General features: G+C 36.6%; 5 protein-coding genes and 1 non-coding gene across 6 annotated transcripts; 2 read left to right on the plus strand and 4 right to left on the minus strand.

Annotated features, from left to right (window-relative positions):
• Window positions 1-1,491: 1,491 nt before the first annotated feature.
• On the minus strand, window positions 1,492-1,562 carry TRNAG-GCC. Its single transcript has one exon. It is a non-coding gene; the product is annotated as a tRNA-Gly (tRNA).
• Window positions 1,563-2,435: 873 nt separating this feature from the next.
• On the plus strand, window positions 2,436-3,151 carry LOC120216121. Its single transcript, XM_039213634.1, has one exon. The coding sequence runs from the start codon at window positions 2,679-2,681 to the stop codon at window positions 3,111-3,113; it is 435 nt and encodes a 144-aa protein (XP_039069565.1). The 5' UTR covers window positions 2,436-2,678; the 3' UTR covers window positions 3,114-3,151.
• Window positions 3,152-4,193: 1,042 nt separating this feature from the next.
• Window positions 4,194-5,087, minus strand: LOC120216120 (pentatricopeptide repeat-containing protein At2g20710, mitochondrial-like). Its single transcript, XM_039213633.1, has one exon. It carries the CDS (start codon window positions 4,692-4,694, stop codon window positions 4,248-4,250), a length of 447 nt encoding a protein of 148 aa, XP_039069564.1. The 5' UTR covers window positions 4,695-5,087; the 3' UTR covers window positions 4,194-4,247.
• Window positions 5,088-6,082: 995 nt separating this feature from the next.
• Window positions 6,083-7,764, minus strand: LOC120215836 (pentatricopeptide repeat-containing protein At2g20710, mitochondrial-like). The gene is made up of 2 exons (XM_039213381.1): window positions 7,417-7,764; window positions 6,083-7,315 (listed from the first exon to the last, which is right to left on the minus strand). Exons 1-2 carry the CDS (start codon window positions 7,696-7,698, stop codon window positions 6,083-6,085), a joined length of 1,515 nt encoding a protein of 504 aa, XP_039069312.1. The 5' UTR covers window positions 7,699-7,764.
• Window positions 7,765-11,492: 3,728 nt separating this feature from the next.
• Window positions 11,493-13,212, plus strand: LOC120215733 (expansin-B3-like). Its single transcript, XM_039213324.1, has 4 exons — window positions 11,493-11,681; window positions 11,786-12,092; window positions 12,165-12,294; window positions 12,964-13,212. Exons 1-4 carry the CDS (start codon window positions 11,519-11,521, stop codon window positions 13,159-13,161), a joined length of 798 nt encoding a protein of 265 aa, XP_039069255.1. The 5' UTR covers window positions 11,493-11,518; the 3' UTR covers window positions 13,162-13,212.
• Window positions 13,213-14,460: 1,248 nt separating this feature from the next.
• On the minus strand, window positions 14,461-15,945 carry LOC120215837. The gene is made up of 4 exons (XM_039213382.1): window positions 15,872-15,945; window positions 15,615-15,786; window positions 15,390-15,521; window positions 14,461-15,318 (listed from the first exon to the last, which is right to left on the minus strand). The coding sequence occupies exons 1-4, from the start codon at window positions 15,943-15,945 to the stop codon at window positions 14,461-14,463; spliced, it is 1,236 nt and encodes a 411-aa protein (XP_039069313.1).
• Window positions 15,946-18,336: the final 2,391 nt, after the last annotated feature.

Genomic DNA, 18,336 nt, shown 5'->3' on the forward strand with positions numbered 1-18,336 from the left:
GTCCAAGGTTGTGTTATTTAAATTAATTAAAACTCAACAACCAACCAGTTTCTTGTATTATTTCTTTGATTAATATGAAGTAAGTACAATGCAATATCTGTTTAAAAATAATTTTCAATTTATTGAGATTGAACGCTCACACCCCTTAACATTCTCGATGCTCGAACCACTTGGCATACAAAATATTATACTAAACAATAGGATAGAGCTTGCAAGCGAATCATGCTTATAAGATCCAAGACAATAAGGATAGAACTTGGCATACAAAATATTATACTAAACAGATTATTAATTATATATTTTCAGGATAATGGTACACATTAGAAACCCATCTTTGGTATGCTTTTACTTTTCTTAAACATTTGAAAAGTATAAATCAACAATGTCAAGAGGCTAATTTGGATAAGATTCAACCTCATGTACTGATAGTTACTTTATTCACACTGTAAAATTACCATTAGGTGTAAATCCAAAATGAACCTCATCTCCTACAATAGGATTCTATGAATTTCTCGGAATGTCCCGGCCCCTTTTTCTTTGCACGAATCACTTACATCATTAGTTAAAGGAATTGTTATTGTTTTTAGAGATCACGGATTCGAGTACCAGCAACCGCAAGGGTAATTGAACATTCATTGTCAAATGATTAAGAGTATTTAGAACATATAAGAGCTTACAGATATTCTTCATCGAGATGTCTTTGGACCCCTTACTGTAAAATGATAACCTAATATTTCTCATGGCCTTTGCCTTTATTAAAAAAACATCGAGGAGTTTAAAGCTCCTACGTCGTCATAAAATAATACACTTTTTCTTCACTGTTCTAGCTTTCTTTATTAGTTATTTTTCCACGTTCGAAGGTGATGGATAGGCTAAGCCAAAGCAGATGAATCCAAAGAAGAGCATATGTATACGGCCGTTGTGTGAATAATTTCAAGCCAAAGTTACAATGGAAAAGGGTCGACGACGACGACGACGATGCATTCAGTTTGTTTTACTTAACTTATATCTGACAGTGGGGAAACCCTAAACCCGACGTAACTTTTCACTAAAATATTATTGCAGCCTGAGGTTTTATAGGCGAAGGAGACAACACCGTCGCTTTTGGTTTGGGGTTTGTTTTGCAGGGTTACAGAGTTATTGTTTGTGTTTCATTTTATGATCTACGAAGGCTAATATTTTCGGGGTTTGTGACCTATCCTTTTCAACAGTGTTGTGTTTAAGGATCGAATCTGTGTTTTCTTCCTAGGAAATTGTTGTGTCTTGCTAATTACACCAAAATTATAATTATGGATCTAAGCAGATTAGATTAACGACATATCAGATTATGCACACAACATAAAGGTGAAAAGTGCATGTAATAAAAAAGAATGTTAAGGACAAGCAAGTTCAGGACGTTGTTGCTTCAAGATGGGATGAGTTTAGCCTTTAGGCACGTTCGGAAGCATAGACGCTCGCTAAATGAAAAAAATGAAGAAACTAAAAAGGAGATGCACCAGCCGGGAATCGAACCCGGGTCTGTACCGTGGCAGGGTACTATTCTACCACTAGACCACTGGTGCTGCACGCTATTGACCTGAAATTTAATTATTTATCTTTATAGAACAGAGAAAAATGACTCTTCAATTAGCAATGTTTACATATTTAAGAGTAAAGTACAAAAATGATCCACCGATTATAGGGTACTACTTTATTAAGTCCCTTGAATATTAAAAATTACAAAATGATCATTTTACATATAAAATATTGCTTTGTTGAGTTCTTAGACTATTAAAAGTTACAAAATGATAACCCAAATATTCATTATGTTCAGAATTCGTCCTTTTCCATTAAAAAAATTGACGATATTCTGAGCTGAACGTTAACATACTGGATGAGATATTATAAAATCTGATCTCAGAATCTCAAACGACTATAATATCTCAGCCAGCATGTTAACGTCCAACTTAGAAAATTCGCTAAATTTTAATGAAAAATGATGAGTTTAGAACATAATAAATAGTCAAGTGATTATGTTATAATTTTTAATCGTCGAGGGACTTAACAGAGTAACATTCTACAGTCGAAGGACCATTTTGTAACGTTTAATAATCGAGAGACTTAATAAAATAGTACCCTATAGTCGATGGACTATTTATGTACTTTACTCTTTAATTAAATATGCAACTAAAATTTTTAGTTAGTTTGATTTTCAATCCAAAAATGTTCAATTTAATGCTTATGATTGTATTAATGATTATAAAATATAATGGTTTTTAATTATAAAAAAAACCAGCAAATGCAAATGGGTTGATAGAACATAGAAATGGAGGATCCAAAATAATGGACCAAAAAAGATCACAAAACTGTCAAATACGAAGCCGCTGGAAAGCACACATCCCAAAGAAAAACCACAGCTCAGATTTGGATCATTTTAATCCCCGATTCCAGATCAGGCTCTCTCTCTCTCTCTCTCTCTGTCTCATCCAAAATTGTTAACTTTAAGGTTCCCCATTGGTGAGTTCGTCTGCAAAGGATTTCATCGGTTGAATTCCTTGGTATTCTCACTGTAAAGTACGGGTTTTTTCTTCTTTTTCCTTTTGAATCTTCATTGGAACATTTTTGGGATTGTGAAGACAATGGGAAGACGATCCGGGCAACAACTGAATCAAGGCACGTTATAGACGAAATTCGGTGCAATGGGCCTGTCTATGTTCTTCGTGATCTGCATTCTCCACTCGGCGATCGCCATAACAAGTGGATCCTTGATAATGTTCTACCTCGACGAGATCAGTGTATTCGGCCACGGTGTCGAAACGGCTCAAAAGCTTTCGGGTTCAACCCCACATGATCAACTGTTGATTCAGACATCCAATTCTTTCGTCGGTTTGCTTCTCTTCGTAGTCGGGTTCTTGTTGTTCATGGTAGCCTTCATCGACGACAAACAGTTCCAGAGCTTTTTCGCCAAAGGATGTGTGCTCCTCCACTTATCGATGGCTCTTTGGAGGGTTAGTTTTGAGAGGAGGTTGGAGGATCTGGCTTGGGATTGGCCCAGACAACTGGTTGGCGATTTCCTGCTGGCTCTTTCTTGGATCTTCTTTTTACTCTATACTTGGAAAGAGAAGTATGATTAGCACCATCATTTACTCTGAATCTCTGCATTTACCCTGAAGTTGGCAAATGCTTTTACATGTAATTTGTTCTGGGGAATGAAATGTAAGTCTACTTACTAGATTAAGCATTCATGAACCAATATTTAAGCTGAATCCTTCATTTCTTTTAATATGTTACATTTGCAGTCGATGTTAATGGGAACAAAGCTAGAGCTGAAAGAAAATTGAAGGGATTAACCAAAGTGTTATGATGGAATTCGTTTTTCGAATGAAACCAACTACCAAAATAGTTGGTCACCGTACTTGCAGAATCAAATACATTCTGCAACAAAAAAGCATAGCAGAAAAATAATGCAGGAGAAAGATGGCAACCATCATTTTGGCGGCTTAACTATAATATAAAGGTCAGATAGTACTTTCATCATCAGAAGTTTCCGAGTTCCCTATCCGGTCAAGGCAACCGACGTCCACGTTTCTGTCTACAATACTCCTTGCTAATCTATCATAAACATCAATCGACAAATGGCCTTTAGCATCCAACAACTCCAACAGCTCTTTAGCCACTTCGAAGTTATTCTCGCGTCCCAAATATTTGAGACAGGCAGCCAAAGTACCAGTGTTAGGTTTCCACCCCGAGCTGCTGGCCGAAATTGCAGCATTCAAGGTTTCGACTGCCTTAGCCATCTGCCCATCCGTTTGATATCAAGTTGCCAGACTATTCAATATAAATGCATCAGGCTCTTTAATGACACCTCTTTCTATCAGTCTCTTTGTACATGCTTCAGCCTTTTCAATATAACCCTTTTTTGCAATATGCACTGATCATCACATACGGTATCCGAGCATCACAAAATGAGCATCCAATCTCCCACTCTGCCAGAACCTTCTCCGCACCATCCAAATCATCCAACTTTACCAATGAGCTTATCATACATAAATAGCCTGAATAAAGAATTTCCTCAAGTTCCTGTACAAGTTCCATATGCGATATACGTCTTCTTTTCTCCCTAAATTGGTATATACCGTGAGGAACACTTCATATGCATGCTTTCTTGATGATTGAGGAACTAGTTACTCTGCTCTACTCAACATTTGTAAATCCTTTTCAGTTAAGTTGGCTTTCAAATACCCATTTGATGCAATAACATAAGCATGTCAATCCATAGAGATTTCAACATCATTCTCTATCCTGCTCAGGAGTTTCTCCATCCCTTCGATATCGTAAGATGAGGCATAAGCATTCAGTCGAATGTTGTTCGTTAAAGCATTATGCTTAATTCCGTTACACGCCATCTCTTGCATAAGAGAATCTAATTTGTCATGTTTTCCTAGGTGATTGTAGAGATTTAACATTACATTATAGGACACTGCAAAATTCGGAAGCTTCGACTCCCTCATGATTCGGAAGGTGTCCCCTGCTTTTTCTAAACATTTGTGATTCCCATAGCAATTTAAAAGGGCACCATGTACCTGGAAAGTTCTCATAGCCTCAGGAAGACTGTTGAAATATTTCTCGGCTTGATCCATGCCGTGCACTTTTGAGAAATCCAGCCTTACAGCCATATCTCCAACTGAAGTATTGTATTTCATTTCTTCGCTCATATACTCCGATACCTGCCAAAGTATCAATTTTTTTAAGATTCAGGTGTCACATGCACATGGGGCAATCTTAGAAAATAAGGATTTTAGCGTCGGAAACTGCGGAGATGCCGGATTATAACTTGGAGCGTAGATTGCTTCTTGGGTTTGCCCTCTTCGAGCCATTTGTTGAGCACAGGGACGACGGAAGATTTGGGATCGCCGGATCGAGAGACGCGAGTGTGGAGAGTATCGGTTGGCTTTGAAGTGGAGGTGTTGGGGCGGCGGAGTGTCTCCGTGGAGTAGGTCATAACTCTCAGAATCCTAAAAATGGAAGAATAGGTCCATCGATTTGATCCAATGAGGAGATCCATCGCTACTCTGAAGAATATGGAAGGTATCTCGACAACAGGGGATCGATTTCGATACTAGTGTTGAAAACTTCAGAGAATGAGTGTTTTAATCAGATTAGGGTTTATGAGAATTGAAAAACCCATGGTTTCAGTGTGGATTTGGCGGGCCTCTTAGAATTGATTTTATAAAAAAAGATGGATCTATTTTAATTAATTAATCCAATAATACGATATTTGTTAAAATGTATAAAAAATTTATCTGTCCAAATAATATTTTTTAATTTAAACTCGTCACATTAATGTGACGAGTTTTAACAAAATATAGTTTTTTTTTTATTAAAACTCGTTATCTCGAGATAACGAGTTCTAAATCACTGTAACAAATGTCGTATATTCCTAAATCGACTTACCAGATTAGCAAGAGTAATTCGATCAATCAACCGTCAAGCATAAGAAGATCGACATACATGTTAATACTTTGTTTAGTTAGATCATGAGTTATAAATTCCATTTTCCAAGAAACACAACACAAAAATCAAATTAAAACTGAAATTCATAAATGTGATGTCTTTGGTTATTCATAGTTTTAAAGGTCGAAATTTAAGTTAGGGATATCGATTGGAATTATATATTTAGTAGATATTTATATTTTTATAAATTCATAGTATGATTCTAAACAATATTTGGATTATAATATTAAAACTAAGGTAAATTATATGAATAACCACTCAATTATGGAGTTGGTGTTAATATGACCCATCATTTTAAAATTTGAGTAAATATGATCCCTCAACTATTTAATAAGTTCTAATATAACCACCTACCGTTTACATTTTAAGGAAGTGCTTATGTGACAGTTAACTAAACTGATATAGATCCTCGATACTTGTATATTTAATCAATTAGATCCTAATTTTAATTTTATTTTATAAATTAACCATCCAATCATGAAGTAATATATGTCAAATACGACCAAGACACGTGTCACATCTGACCTTTCAACTAATGCAAGAGAAAGATGGCAATCGCAATTTTGGAAGTTTAACTAGAATAGAAGGGTCAGGTAGTACTTTCAACCTCAGAAGTTTCCGAGTTCAGGCCTATCCGATCAAGGCAACCGACGTCCACGTTTCCGTCTGCAATACTCCTTACTAATCTATCATAAACATCATTCGACAAATGGCCTTTGGAATTAAACAACTCCAACAGCTCTTTAGCCACTTCTAAGTCATTCTCGCGTTCCAAATATTTGAGACAAGCAGCCAAAGTACCAGTGTTAGGTCTCCACCGCGAGCTGCTCGACGAGATTGCAGCTTTCAAGGTTTCGACTGACTTAGCCATCTGCCCATCCATTTGATATCCAGTTGCCAGACTATTCAATATAAATGCATCATGCTCCTTGATGAAACCTCTTTCTATCAGTCTCTTTGTACATGCTTCAGCCTTTTCAACATAACCCTTTTTGCAATATGCACTTATCAACGCATTCGGAATCCGAGCATCGCAAAATGTGCATACGGTCTCCCACTCCACCAGAACCTTCTCGGCACCATCAAGATCATCCAACTTCACCAATGAGCTTATCATACATAAATAGCCCGAGTTAAAGAATTTCCACATATTCCTATACAAGTTCCATATACGATATACGTCTTCTTTTCTCCCTAGATCGGCATATACCGTGAGCAACACTTCATAAGCATGCTTCCTTGATGACTGAGAAACTAACTGCTCTGCTTTACTCAACATTCGTAAAGCCTTCTCGGTTAACTCGGCTTTCGAGTACACATTCGATGCAATAACATAAACATGCCAGTCCATGGAGATTTTAGCATCCTTCTCTATCGTGGCCAGGAATTTCTCCATCCCCTCGATATAGTTCGACGAAGCATAAACATCCAGCCAAATGATGTTCGTGCCGGCATCAGGTTTCATTCCCTTATCTGTCATCTCTTGCATAAGAGCATTTAACTTGCGACATTTAAATCCTCTACGGTAGAGATCTAACATCACATTATAGGACACTGAGAAAATCGGAAGCCCCGATTCCCTCATGATTTTGAAGGTGTCCTCTGCTTTTTCTAAAATTTCGTGATTTGCAAAATTTGCTGCATTTGCATAGCAATTTAAAAGGGCGCCATGTACCTGGAGAGTTCTCATAGCGTCTGGAAGACTGTTGAAATATTTCTCGGCTTGATCAACGCCGTGCACTTTTGAGATTAAATCCAGCCTTACAGCCATATCTCCAACTGAAATATTGTATTTCATTTCTTCGCTCATATACTCCCATACCTGCCAAACTATCAATTTTTTTAGATTCAGGGATCACGTGAATATGGGGCGATCTTAGAAAATAAGGGTTCCCTACTGCTTCTTATTACATACTAGTGTACCTCGAGGGCGTGCTTGTAGCGTAGGAAATTGAGGAGATGTCGGATTATGACTCGGAGAGTGGATTGCTCCATGGGTTTGCCCCCTTCGAGCCATTGGTTGAGCACAGGGACGACGGAGGCTTTGGGATCGCCGAACAGGGAGACGCGAGTGTGGAGAGTATCCGGTGGCTTTGAAGGGTCGGCGTTGGGGCGGCGGAGAGTCTTCGTGGAGTAGGCCACAACTCTCAGAATCCTAGAAATGGAAGAATATGTCCATGGGTTTGATCCAATGAGGAGATTCATCGCTACACTGAAGAATTTGGAAGGTATTTCGATTAGAGCAGTGTTAAACTTGGAGTGAACGACTGTTTCAATCACATTAGCGTTTATGAGAATTGAAAAGCCCAGGGTTTTAGTGTGGATCTTAGGGGCTCTTAGATTTGATTTCATTCACTTATTTTATTTATTTTGATCGAAATAATAAATTTTATTCAAAACAGTAAATATCTCGAATTATACCATAAAAATTTTGATCATACTGCACATAATTACGACAATTTATTATAATAATTAAAACAAAAATAATAACTTAACATCACATAAGATATTTTATCTCGAATTACAATAAAGACTTTAATAAATACGAATATATATCTTATATTCCTTTAAAGCGGATATATGAATATACACCTTATATGCCTTTAAAGAGAACAAAATTTCTTTTATTATTGAGACATTGGATAGAATTAACATAAAAATTCTTCACCCATTTTACAAGACCATATCGGCGATCAATTTATCTCGGGATCAGGTCCGGATGGAAGTACCGGCTGACCTTTCGGAAGCATTGTTACGAGAGCCGGAAAGCTCGACTCCGACGTATTATCGGCTCGAAATTCAGAAAAACCTGCCGGAGATGAGGGACGTGCATGAAACTGTGAACCTCCCAAGATAACAACAATGGCTAGAACCATCAAGAAATTCATCAACGATCAATTTAAGTTTCCCATTCTTTTAGTACATCGAGTAGAAGAAAGTATAAGGGCTTAAATATATAAGGTTGAGGAGGATTTTCGTGCATGAAAGGTTGGCCGCCGGCTTGTCCACTGGGATTAGGGATGGTAAAAAAACCCGAACCCGACGGGAAAAACCGAAAATCGAATTAAACGGGGACGGGAAAAACCGTTTATGCTAAACGGGGACGGGTTTGGTAATCCCCGCCCCGATTACCTGATTACCCGGCCCAAATACCCGCCCCGATACCCGACCCGATAAATATTAAAAATTATTATTATATATATATAATATTAATAAATTTAAATTAAATTAAAAAAATATATAATATTTATATATTTAATTTAAATATATATATATACCCGGCCCGATACTCGTTTAAATAACCGTTTAGGCTAAACGGGGATACCCGTTTCCCCGCGGATTTTCCCGATTACCCGATGGGGATCTCCGTTTAAATCCCCGCGGTTTTTTAAGCGGGAACGGGTACGATTTTTTTAAACGGGGACGGGGGACCAATACCCGGCCCGTTGCCATCCCTAACTGGGATATTGCACAGCCTGTTCGGGTAATCTTTAGTTGGATGAAGCAAGCCATTGCAGGCTGATTTTGAGGGTTGCTCATTGTTTTTGCTTTAAATATTTTCCGAAATTTCATATGGCCGGCTACTTGTTGCTGCTAAAATGGAAGACCTGGTTCTATTGTTGCCACGGGAAATAGGAGGCAATGTTAACAAAGTTCAAATTATAATGCAATGTTTTATGATAGGTAACATTTCACGTAAAGAACGAATTTTATGTTAAGGATAAACTTCTAAAATTTTAAAATAAGTGAATTTATCTATGTTATCCTACATTGAAGTTGGGTTACACTTGACACCTTATAGACGGGAGAGTTCAGGGAATTTTTAAGAGAGACCAGAATTGAACTTCGAAATTTTGAAGGGTTGAATTGTAATTTCCATTTCGCTAATTAAGAAATTCATAATCTGTAGAGGGATTAGAGTGCAAGATTCTTGATAATATTTTCGAAAAGATGAGGTTTGAATATAAAATAAATATCCAAACTATAGTGATTTTCACAAATAGGTTTCTAAATTATTTTTTGAACGATCATGGTGTCTAACGTTGTCACTTTAGGTGTTCGAACAATCAATGATGTTAATTTCATCCATTAAGTGACATTGTCACAATATGATAATTTTAAAAAATTTATTTAAAAATAAAAAAATAAAATAATATTCGTTTTCTTTTACCTTCGTCGAAACTCCACCCGATCTCACCTCCCCTCGACGAGCAAAACTCCTATGAAATTCTGACCGGTCGACGGTTGATCGACGGAAAATCAATGTTTTATACCCTCGAATCCTAAGATGAAAATCGTGATCCCATGTGATTTCGATGACCAACCGACATCAACTATGACGACGTATGACTAGGAGGATGATAAAAACTAGCGGCGGTGGTCTTGATCGGAAAGAACGACGACAACATATTAAGATTAGGATTTGTGGAATTTGAAGTTTTTTTTGTAATTTAAGAGAAATTAAGATTTTTTTTATAAATATAATATTATTTTTTTAATATTTTTAAAATAAATTTCAAAATTATCATATTGTGACATATGTAATATAACAGATGAAATTAATGTCGTTGACGGTCCATCGACTATAAGACGTTATGTTGTTGAGTCCATTGACTATCAAATATTACAAAATGATTCATTGATTATTAAAAGTTATAAAATGATCACCTAACTATTTGTTACGTTCCAAATTAATTATTTTCTGTTAAAAAATTGACGACAATCTGAGTTAAATGTCAATTTGATTATGAGGTATGTTAAAATATGATCTAAAAACCTCAAACGACTAGCATATCTCAGACAACATATTCATACAACTCATATTATTGTTAATTTCTTAACGGAAATATGATCCTAAATTAAACATACATCTGTGACTGCCATACCTACTACAATCAATATATATATATATATATATATTAGTGGAAAGAGAAGAAGAAATGGCCAAGATGTGTGAACAGAGACGATGCCTACGCAAATGTTCACATGGAAAGTCTAAGCTTTCAGATTGGGACAAACAACGATTTCCATGAAGAATCCTCCTTTGCTGATTGTCTTCACTGCAGCAATTTATGGAGTAACTCGCTCAACTTCAGTTTCTCCCTCCTTGAAATTTGTGCAGACTTTTGCTCTATTCCTAAATCTCTGGGTCTTGGATCAGCCCCCTTGACTCGAGCAAAGAGGGACTAGAATGAATCAATCATAACCATGAGGGTCTAAAATAATAATATTATAACAAGTTATGTCAAAATAACTATATGATTTTATATCAATCATTTTTATAAAATTTATAAAGGTCAACATGATCAAGCTAATCCTTTCCACATTTCATGGATATTACCAAGAAGAAGAATAAATATCAATACCTCTTAGGTCCAATGGTATGTAAGAAATTTAATGTTATTAAAATTAAAGTTTAAATAAAAAATTAATAAATAAAAATAATTCGATTATATTTTTAATATAATCAAATTCATTTGATTATCTAATTTAGAAGTTTTTAGATTAGAAAAAAAAAGTTGGCTAATAATTGTACCTATACGACGTAGTTTCAACGACACCAATTAATACAGTAGTAAAAGACCCCCAACGACTAACCGTCACATGACCATCTGAAGTAAAAGGAACCACACATGAACGACAACAATATTAACGGTCGAATGCCAAATGACCAAATGACCAAAATATCCATACGGCTCCCTCCGGGCACGATCACGCGGAATTAACGCCTTAACCGTCGGTGGACCCGGCAGCCAAAGTGGCACCAGCGTAAATAAATCCAAACCTAGTGGATCCCGTTGTCACAAAAAATATATTAGAAGTTAGAACACTCCGACTCTTTTTTATCTGCTTCATATATGAAGCTCCCCAACGCTGTCTTCAAGACACTCAAATTTTCAATGCTAACAAAATAAACTGTCGGCAGAAACTAGTTTCCACTGTTGTCCTACCTTCTCCCTTCATTTTCGTCAACTTAATCTCCACCGTATAAGGCTGAAAAGCGGTGGCGTCGCCTGTTAACACAATGCAGCGCCGCGGTGAAGTTGGGTTTGTCACGTTATGCTTCATTGTGTTTCTGCAGTGTTTAATGGTGTCTAGTCAGGTCCCGACGCCGCACAAAATGGACCTGCATTGGCATCCAGCCACCGCCACTTGGTACGGAAGTCCTGAAGGCGATGGTAGCGACGGTAAGTGTCCACCACCGGCTGCATTTTAGATCTGTAACTCAAGATTTTGGCTTGAATTTTGCTTTAATAATGGGTGGTTTGTGTTTGGGATATATATTGTGCAGGTGGGGCATGTGGGTATGGTTCACTAGTTGACGTGAAGCCATTTAGGGCAAGAGTTGGAGCGGTGAGCCCGGTGCTGTTCAAGAACGGGGAAGGGTGTGGGTCATGCTTCAAAGTGAAGTGCCTCGACAAGAGCATATGCTCGAGGAGAGCCGTCACCATCATTGTAACCGACGAGTGTCCCGGCGGGTACTGCGCCAATGGCCGCACCCACTTCGACCTAAGTGGCGCCGCCTTTGGCCGTATGGCTATAACCGGTGAGAATTCGCAGCTCAGGAACAGAGGCGAACTTCCAGTTGTTTATAGAAGGTGTGGCTCATTTCTTTCCTTTTATTTACATCCTACACTGTTTTTATTTTGTTTCTAAAATGAAAATTATAGGACCCCGTGTAAATACCCGGGGAAGAACATTGCCTTCCATGTTAATGAAGGCTCCACTGATTACTGGCTATCTCTTCTCGTGGAGTTTGAGGATGGTGATGGAGATGTTGGGTCGATGCACATAAGAGAAGTACGCCCTCTTCACTTTTTCCCATAAATTTTACTCTTTTTATTCACTATTTATTAACCCTAGATTTTGCTTTCATATTTATATGAAAAAATAACATTAACATCAATGTGGTGTGGTGCCCATACATTTAAAAAGGTAATGGCAGAATGTTTATAAGACCCTTTCCTTATTATATTAACCCAGTTAAGAGGTAGGGTATTCCCAATATGTTGGATTTGTCTGCTAAAATAGGTCCCATTAGGCCAACATATATCCCACTTTTACTAAGAAAACATTGCCTTTATGTAAATGGCGCCAAGGTGCAAAATGCTCAAAACCCCACTTTTTTCTTCAATTGTTTACTTGAGTGTTTTCTTGAATCTTGACCCTCCCCTCCATGTGATACTAGGACCCCATTCCCACACTCAAATCTTATACTACGCATGAACCAAGTGACATCAGTAGTAAATAAATTGTTATTTTTCGAAGTCTCAGATTCGATCACTAGGAATACCAAAAGTGTAAGTATTTAGATATTGTCTTATACCTACCCGAAATTAATCAAAAAAAAATCTTACACATTCTTGACGTTTCAACTTGATAAGTTTGATCAAATTGATTTCTGAATAACAAAAAATGTCAATATATATGAATGGATATTGAGAAACTGGATGTTGTTGGCAATGGTAGGCAAATTCTAATGAGTGGATGGAGATGAGCCATGTTTGGGGAGCAAATTGGTGCATTATCAAGGGGCCCTTGAAAGGACCCTTCTCGGTGAAACTAACAACACTATCAACAGGAAGAACACTGTCCGCGAAAGATGTAATTCCCAGAAACTGGTCGCCAAAAGCAACTTACACCACTCGCCTTAACTTCAAGCTGTGAAATTACAGAGCAAAACAGACAATTGGTTCATGACAAAGACTCAAAAGGGCCCTTTACTTTCTTCCTTTTTTCCCAAATAGTTTTCATTTAGTTACTATCTGCAGCGTGATTATAAATCAATGTGGCCCTCTCCAAAGGAGAGAGTGCGTTTAGCATTGTTGTTGCCATTCTTGGTTGAATTTTAATGGAATTTGGTGCATTCAATGTGAAATGCATAGTATTACTACATGTTTACATGTGTTGTCAATTTGTTGCAACAAGTTCCCACCATGTAGGAATCACATTAGTATTTTTTTTTATTCACCTAATTTTTTCGTGCATGAATTAAGTGGTCTCCGTAGTAAATGATTTATTGTTATTCTTAAAAACCCGAGTTTGAACACCATAGATGCAAAGAGTGTAAGCGTTTAATGTTAAAAGATTAAGAGTTATATTTAAACAGATACCGAATTATATTTAAAGAGAATGACTTAAACTCTAAATCTTAAACTTCAAACTTAAGATGGACCCATTATCTTATCTTCATTTGATGTGAATACAACACGTGGAGAAGATCCAATTGAATCTTCATTGAAAGACTTTCATTAAAAAATAAAAAAAAATTATTTTAATGCTAATTAATTAAAGTCAAATAACTTATTAATTTAATCCTAATTATTTTATGAATAACATCAGTCTTAGGATTCAGTAGTATTTTATGCATTTTCATATATATATATATATATATATATATATATATATTCATTTTGATTATAAAAATAAAAAAAAATCATTTTACAGATAAATTAAAATTAAATTTAGGGTAAATTACACATATAATATCTAAAGTATTAGTTTTAATCCAATTTAATACCTAAACTTTCAATTATTTAAAATCATATATAATGTTTAGTTTTTGTTTTATTTTAATACCCATGGTTAAAAAATTAACACGTATATTACCTAAACTATCAGTTTTTGTCTGTTTTAGTACTTTAACTTTCAATTTTTTTCAAAACTTAACATGAAATTTTGAACAAGGATACTAAAATGAAACAAAACTAAATTTTAGATATGATTTTGAAAAAATTAAAAGTTTAAGTACTAAAACGGACCGAAAACTAATAATTTAAATACTAATCACATAACTGAACTTTAAATTTTATTAACTCTGAATTTGTTCCTACTTTTCAGTATCAAGCTTCAACATTGGAGCTCTTGTTTTAACGCAATAAAACTTAAAAATATAAAATTGACAAATTCTCCGTATGATATAACATGAGAAAAAAAAATACCATAGAATCTTTAAGCTACTGTTCATCAATGCTTATGTAGCAGAAGCTCCTTCTCCTTCTTGAGAGCCATGAATTTGGCTGCTATGTCTTCATACTCCGGCAGCTTCGGATGGACATGGTTAGCGTTGTGAACGGATAATGAATTCGACCGAGCGCCGCTGTGCCTGTGTACCTCTCTCGGCCTTTCTTGCGACATTGTTGCGGCCCTCAAATATGGACCGGCCGTTCCTTTTCTCGTCTCGGAACCACCCACGGTTTCCTTTTGCATCCTCGGACCATTGTCGTAGTTTCTTCTCTTCGGATTCCGGCAATGGCAAAACTTGTCATCCGGAGTTTCTTCCACAACACAAACCGGAAACTGCCCTGAGTTTTTAACAATTTGGCGAGGTTGTTTAGGCCTCTTCAGAACATAAGTTGCTTCTTTAGTTTCTGCTAGTGTTTCCTTGTTGTGGAGCTTTCTGCCGTGATGAGATTTATGCTTGTGATTCTCGTAATAAATCTCGTGATCGATGTCCTTCATGCTTGAACGTTCAATGCAGAACGACCTCCGCCTTGATTTGTTCGACAGCTTCGGCTTCTCATTATCCATTTTGCCGTCACCGTCCGTGCCGCCAACCACTGCTCTTGTAGGCAGGCTGAGTGACTTGAACTTGAATAGTCTCTGGTCCTGGCAATCTGCTTCTTTTCTCATGGAAGAGTGTAACTCTTCTATGTCATCAAGATAGACAACTACTTCCTCGGAGAACCGAGGCATGCTTTCCGAGGAAGATGTTGCTTTCCGGTCGATGTTCCGGCCTCGATCATTCGGACAATAAGCTGTCGGTTGAAATTGCAATGGATCAACTTGTATGGATTTGCCTTCCATTTCACTCCCATCTGAACCCTGCATTTGGGGAATTCTTTGTTTCACTAATGGTCACATTAGCATGTAGGACTTCATCAAAAACTAGTTACCTGGCGTTGCAGACCGGAGAAGTATTCAAGTGCCAAAATTTCAGGCTGTAAGCAGTAATCTCGAGTTATTTCATCTATCAATCGGAACTTCGAATCATCGGAAACCGACTTTACGGACAGCTTCTCTTGTATCTACAGCCGGAATGTATCAAATGTTTTTGCATCAATAATCAATGGATGATAAAAAGCAAGAAAAATCAACAATTAGGATACCAAATGTGCAACCTCACGGTTCACCAGATTCCCAGGAAGCAATTCAACAGCCGCCGTCGCAAACCGATGCCCGTAACGCTCCCTGAAGAGCTTCCGAATCTCGGTGAGCTCGGGAAGTTCGGCACATCTTGCAGAGGCGAATATAAGGCTAGAAACTGCTTCATTGATGTCATCAGGGCAGTCCCTAAAACACCATAATTGTTCATAGTCAGATCAGAAACATGAATCGATTGTGAAAAGGAAAAGCGTTGTTAAGAGGGAAAAAGTACTTGTATCTCCGAATATAAGTCAATTGAATGTTGATAAATTCACAGAACTGATCCAACATATCATAGACTGCCATTAGATCCTCATCATTAAGAAGCTGCTCAGCCTGAAAACGGAAGTGTTCAAAATCAACACTCAAAAACAGAGGCGAATAACTAGAATTAACAAATCTAGTCTCCTTTACCCGATTAAAAGCAGCTTCTTCATGGCCAAGTTTAATGAGCTGAGCAAGATCCTCCCTGAGCTGCTTCACAATCGTAAACCTCTTGTTCTTCAAGAGCTTCAAGCGACACTGAACACGCTTGATAAGCTTTTTACTGCAAATGCAAAAAAACCAATAAAACACCGTATCCAGTAAGCTTCTTCTTCCTTCTTTTTCCCTAAAGACCATTACCATTTTGAAGCTTTCCTCCAGCCGAAAAAGATGTCAAACATGCTTCGAGAAGTATATGTAGATAATCCTTTAATGTGTTGAGACAGAGAGAGAAACAAGCACTGAAAGTGAAAACTAAACCTTGAGCTTCTGGTTCATGATGATTAGCTATGGGGGAATTGGTTCATGAATGGATGATTGATTGGTGGTTTTGGGTGTTAATAGTTAGGAGGAGTGGGTTTGAAAAGTGATGAAAGTGGGTGCAGAGTGCAGACAGTTCAAGTCTCTGGAGAAAAAAGGGGGTAAATTTGGCCAGTAAGTAAACTATTATTTTTTTGTCCGTTTTAGTACTTATATTTTTAATTTTTTTAAAATTGTATCTACTATTTAGTTTTTTGTTTCATTTTAATACTATCAGTTTTTATCCGTTTTAGAACTTAAACTTTTAATTTATTTCAAAACTTAACGTTAAATTTTTAACATAGTGCTAAAAATGAAATAAAAACTAAATATTAGGTATGATTTTGAAAACAATTTAAAGTAAGTACTAAATCAAAATTGATAGTTTAAGTATTAAATACATAATTTACCCAAAAAAAAAGAAAGAAACTGTTTCCACCAGTACACTTGGCATGTGTCGCTGTTTAATCGTAAAGATTACAGGGTTTAAGCAATTGTAGTCTAATTTGGAGAAGAAATGCCACGTGTCATTCCTTATGAAACAACAAAGGACAAGAACGGAAACCTTAAGCACTGTGGGTTATTGAGGAATAAAGTGGAGGGGAGAAAGTACAAAATAAACAAGAAGGGGTTGGAGAGAGTCAAAGAAATAGGTAATCAAACCCACCACCTTATTTAAAAGCTTTATCATTGCTGCCGCCGCCAAGCATGCAAATGTTGTGCACAAGGCACAGTGGCCAGTGGGGTCATTGCTTAAACCCATGTATAGGAATGGATTAGAGAGGCTATTCATCAATTATAAGATGATTTAAATAATAATCAAAGTCTGAATTGTATTATCATAAATGTAATAAATTGTTTTTGTTGATAGGCGACGGGAATCAATTTGGATGTTAATTGTCGATCGTCGATACTTTTTATTATTCTTTTATTTTTTTATATTATATATTTTTTTAATTTTAGATAAGTCTATCTGTATAATCCGTTTTCATTTGTCTTTATGGAACGTTTTTTTTGTCATTTGGCTATTGATCTCATGTATCTCTTTTAAGGGTCGATTTGAAATCGTCACGACTGATGATGATGGTATTTATCTGCAGGGACGGACGTAAGATTTTATTTTAGGGGACGAAGTTGAACTTTTAAAATTCCAAGAGGCCGAAATAAATTTTTAATAGAAAATACATAGAAAAAATCTAAAATATATAGTAATTTTAAATTTTCAGGGAGGAGACTACCACACTCGTCCCCTCGGTCAATTCCTATTTATATGTTATCTCGTTGATCTTCCCTATTTTGAACCATCAGATTGGATTTGGATGCCTGATTTATGTTCATGTGTAGCTTTTCACGTTACTCGAGTTTGATTTGTGATTTGTGATTTGTTGATGATTTTTTTAGTAGTTTGATCTTGTTTTGTAGTTCGTTTATTGATGTGATCAAATTGTTATGTTTAGGTCAGAAAGGATTAAGAATTTAGAAGAAGAAGGAAAAGAAATTCAGAATTTTCATTAGATATTTTTTCAAGATTTTCCAGTACACTCCATTCTATTTTATGCTGTACATTGTACCATTTCCGTTACTTCCTCCAACTGCATTGGATTTGCTTACCACCAGATCAGCCTTAGTTAATTCAGTGGGTCAGCTTGCTCTAAGCCCATTTCCTCAACGCTAAGTCATGTGTCGTTTTGACTGCACATTCTTTCAACCGGTTCTTTAATCCCCAATTCTTTAATTTCCACATCTTTTAGCCCTAATTTCATCGTACTCACTTCCAATTCCTTTTCTATTTTCGATTTCTCCGTCCCAACCATGACATTACCCTCCCCAACAGCAGATCCTTGACCCCAAGGATCGAAATCAAGAAATTGAGATTTCAAGGCGGAATAATCCTCCCAAGTTGCATTCTCCGGT

This window comes from Hibiscus syriacus, unplaced genomic scaffold (assembly GCF_006381635.1).
Source record: "Hibiscus syriacus cultivar Baekdansim isolate YM2019G1 unplaced genomic scaffold, ASM638163v2 tig00110156_pilon, whole genome shotgun sequence".
Lineage (NCBI taxonomy): Eukaryota > Viridiplantae > Streptophyta > Magnoliopsida > Malvales > Malvaceae > Hibiscus > Hibiscus syriacus.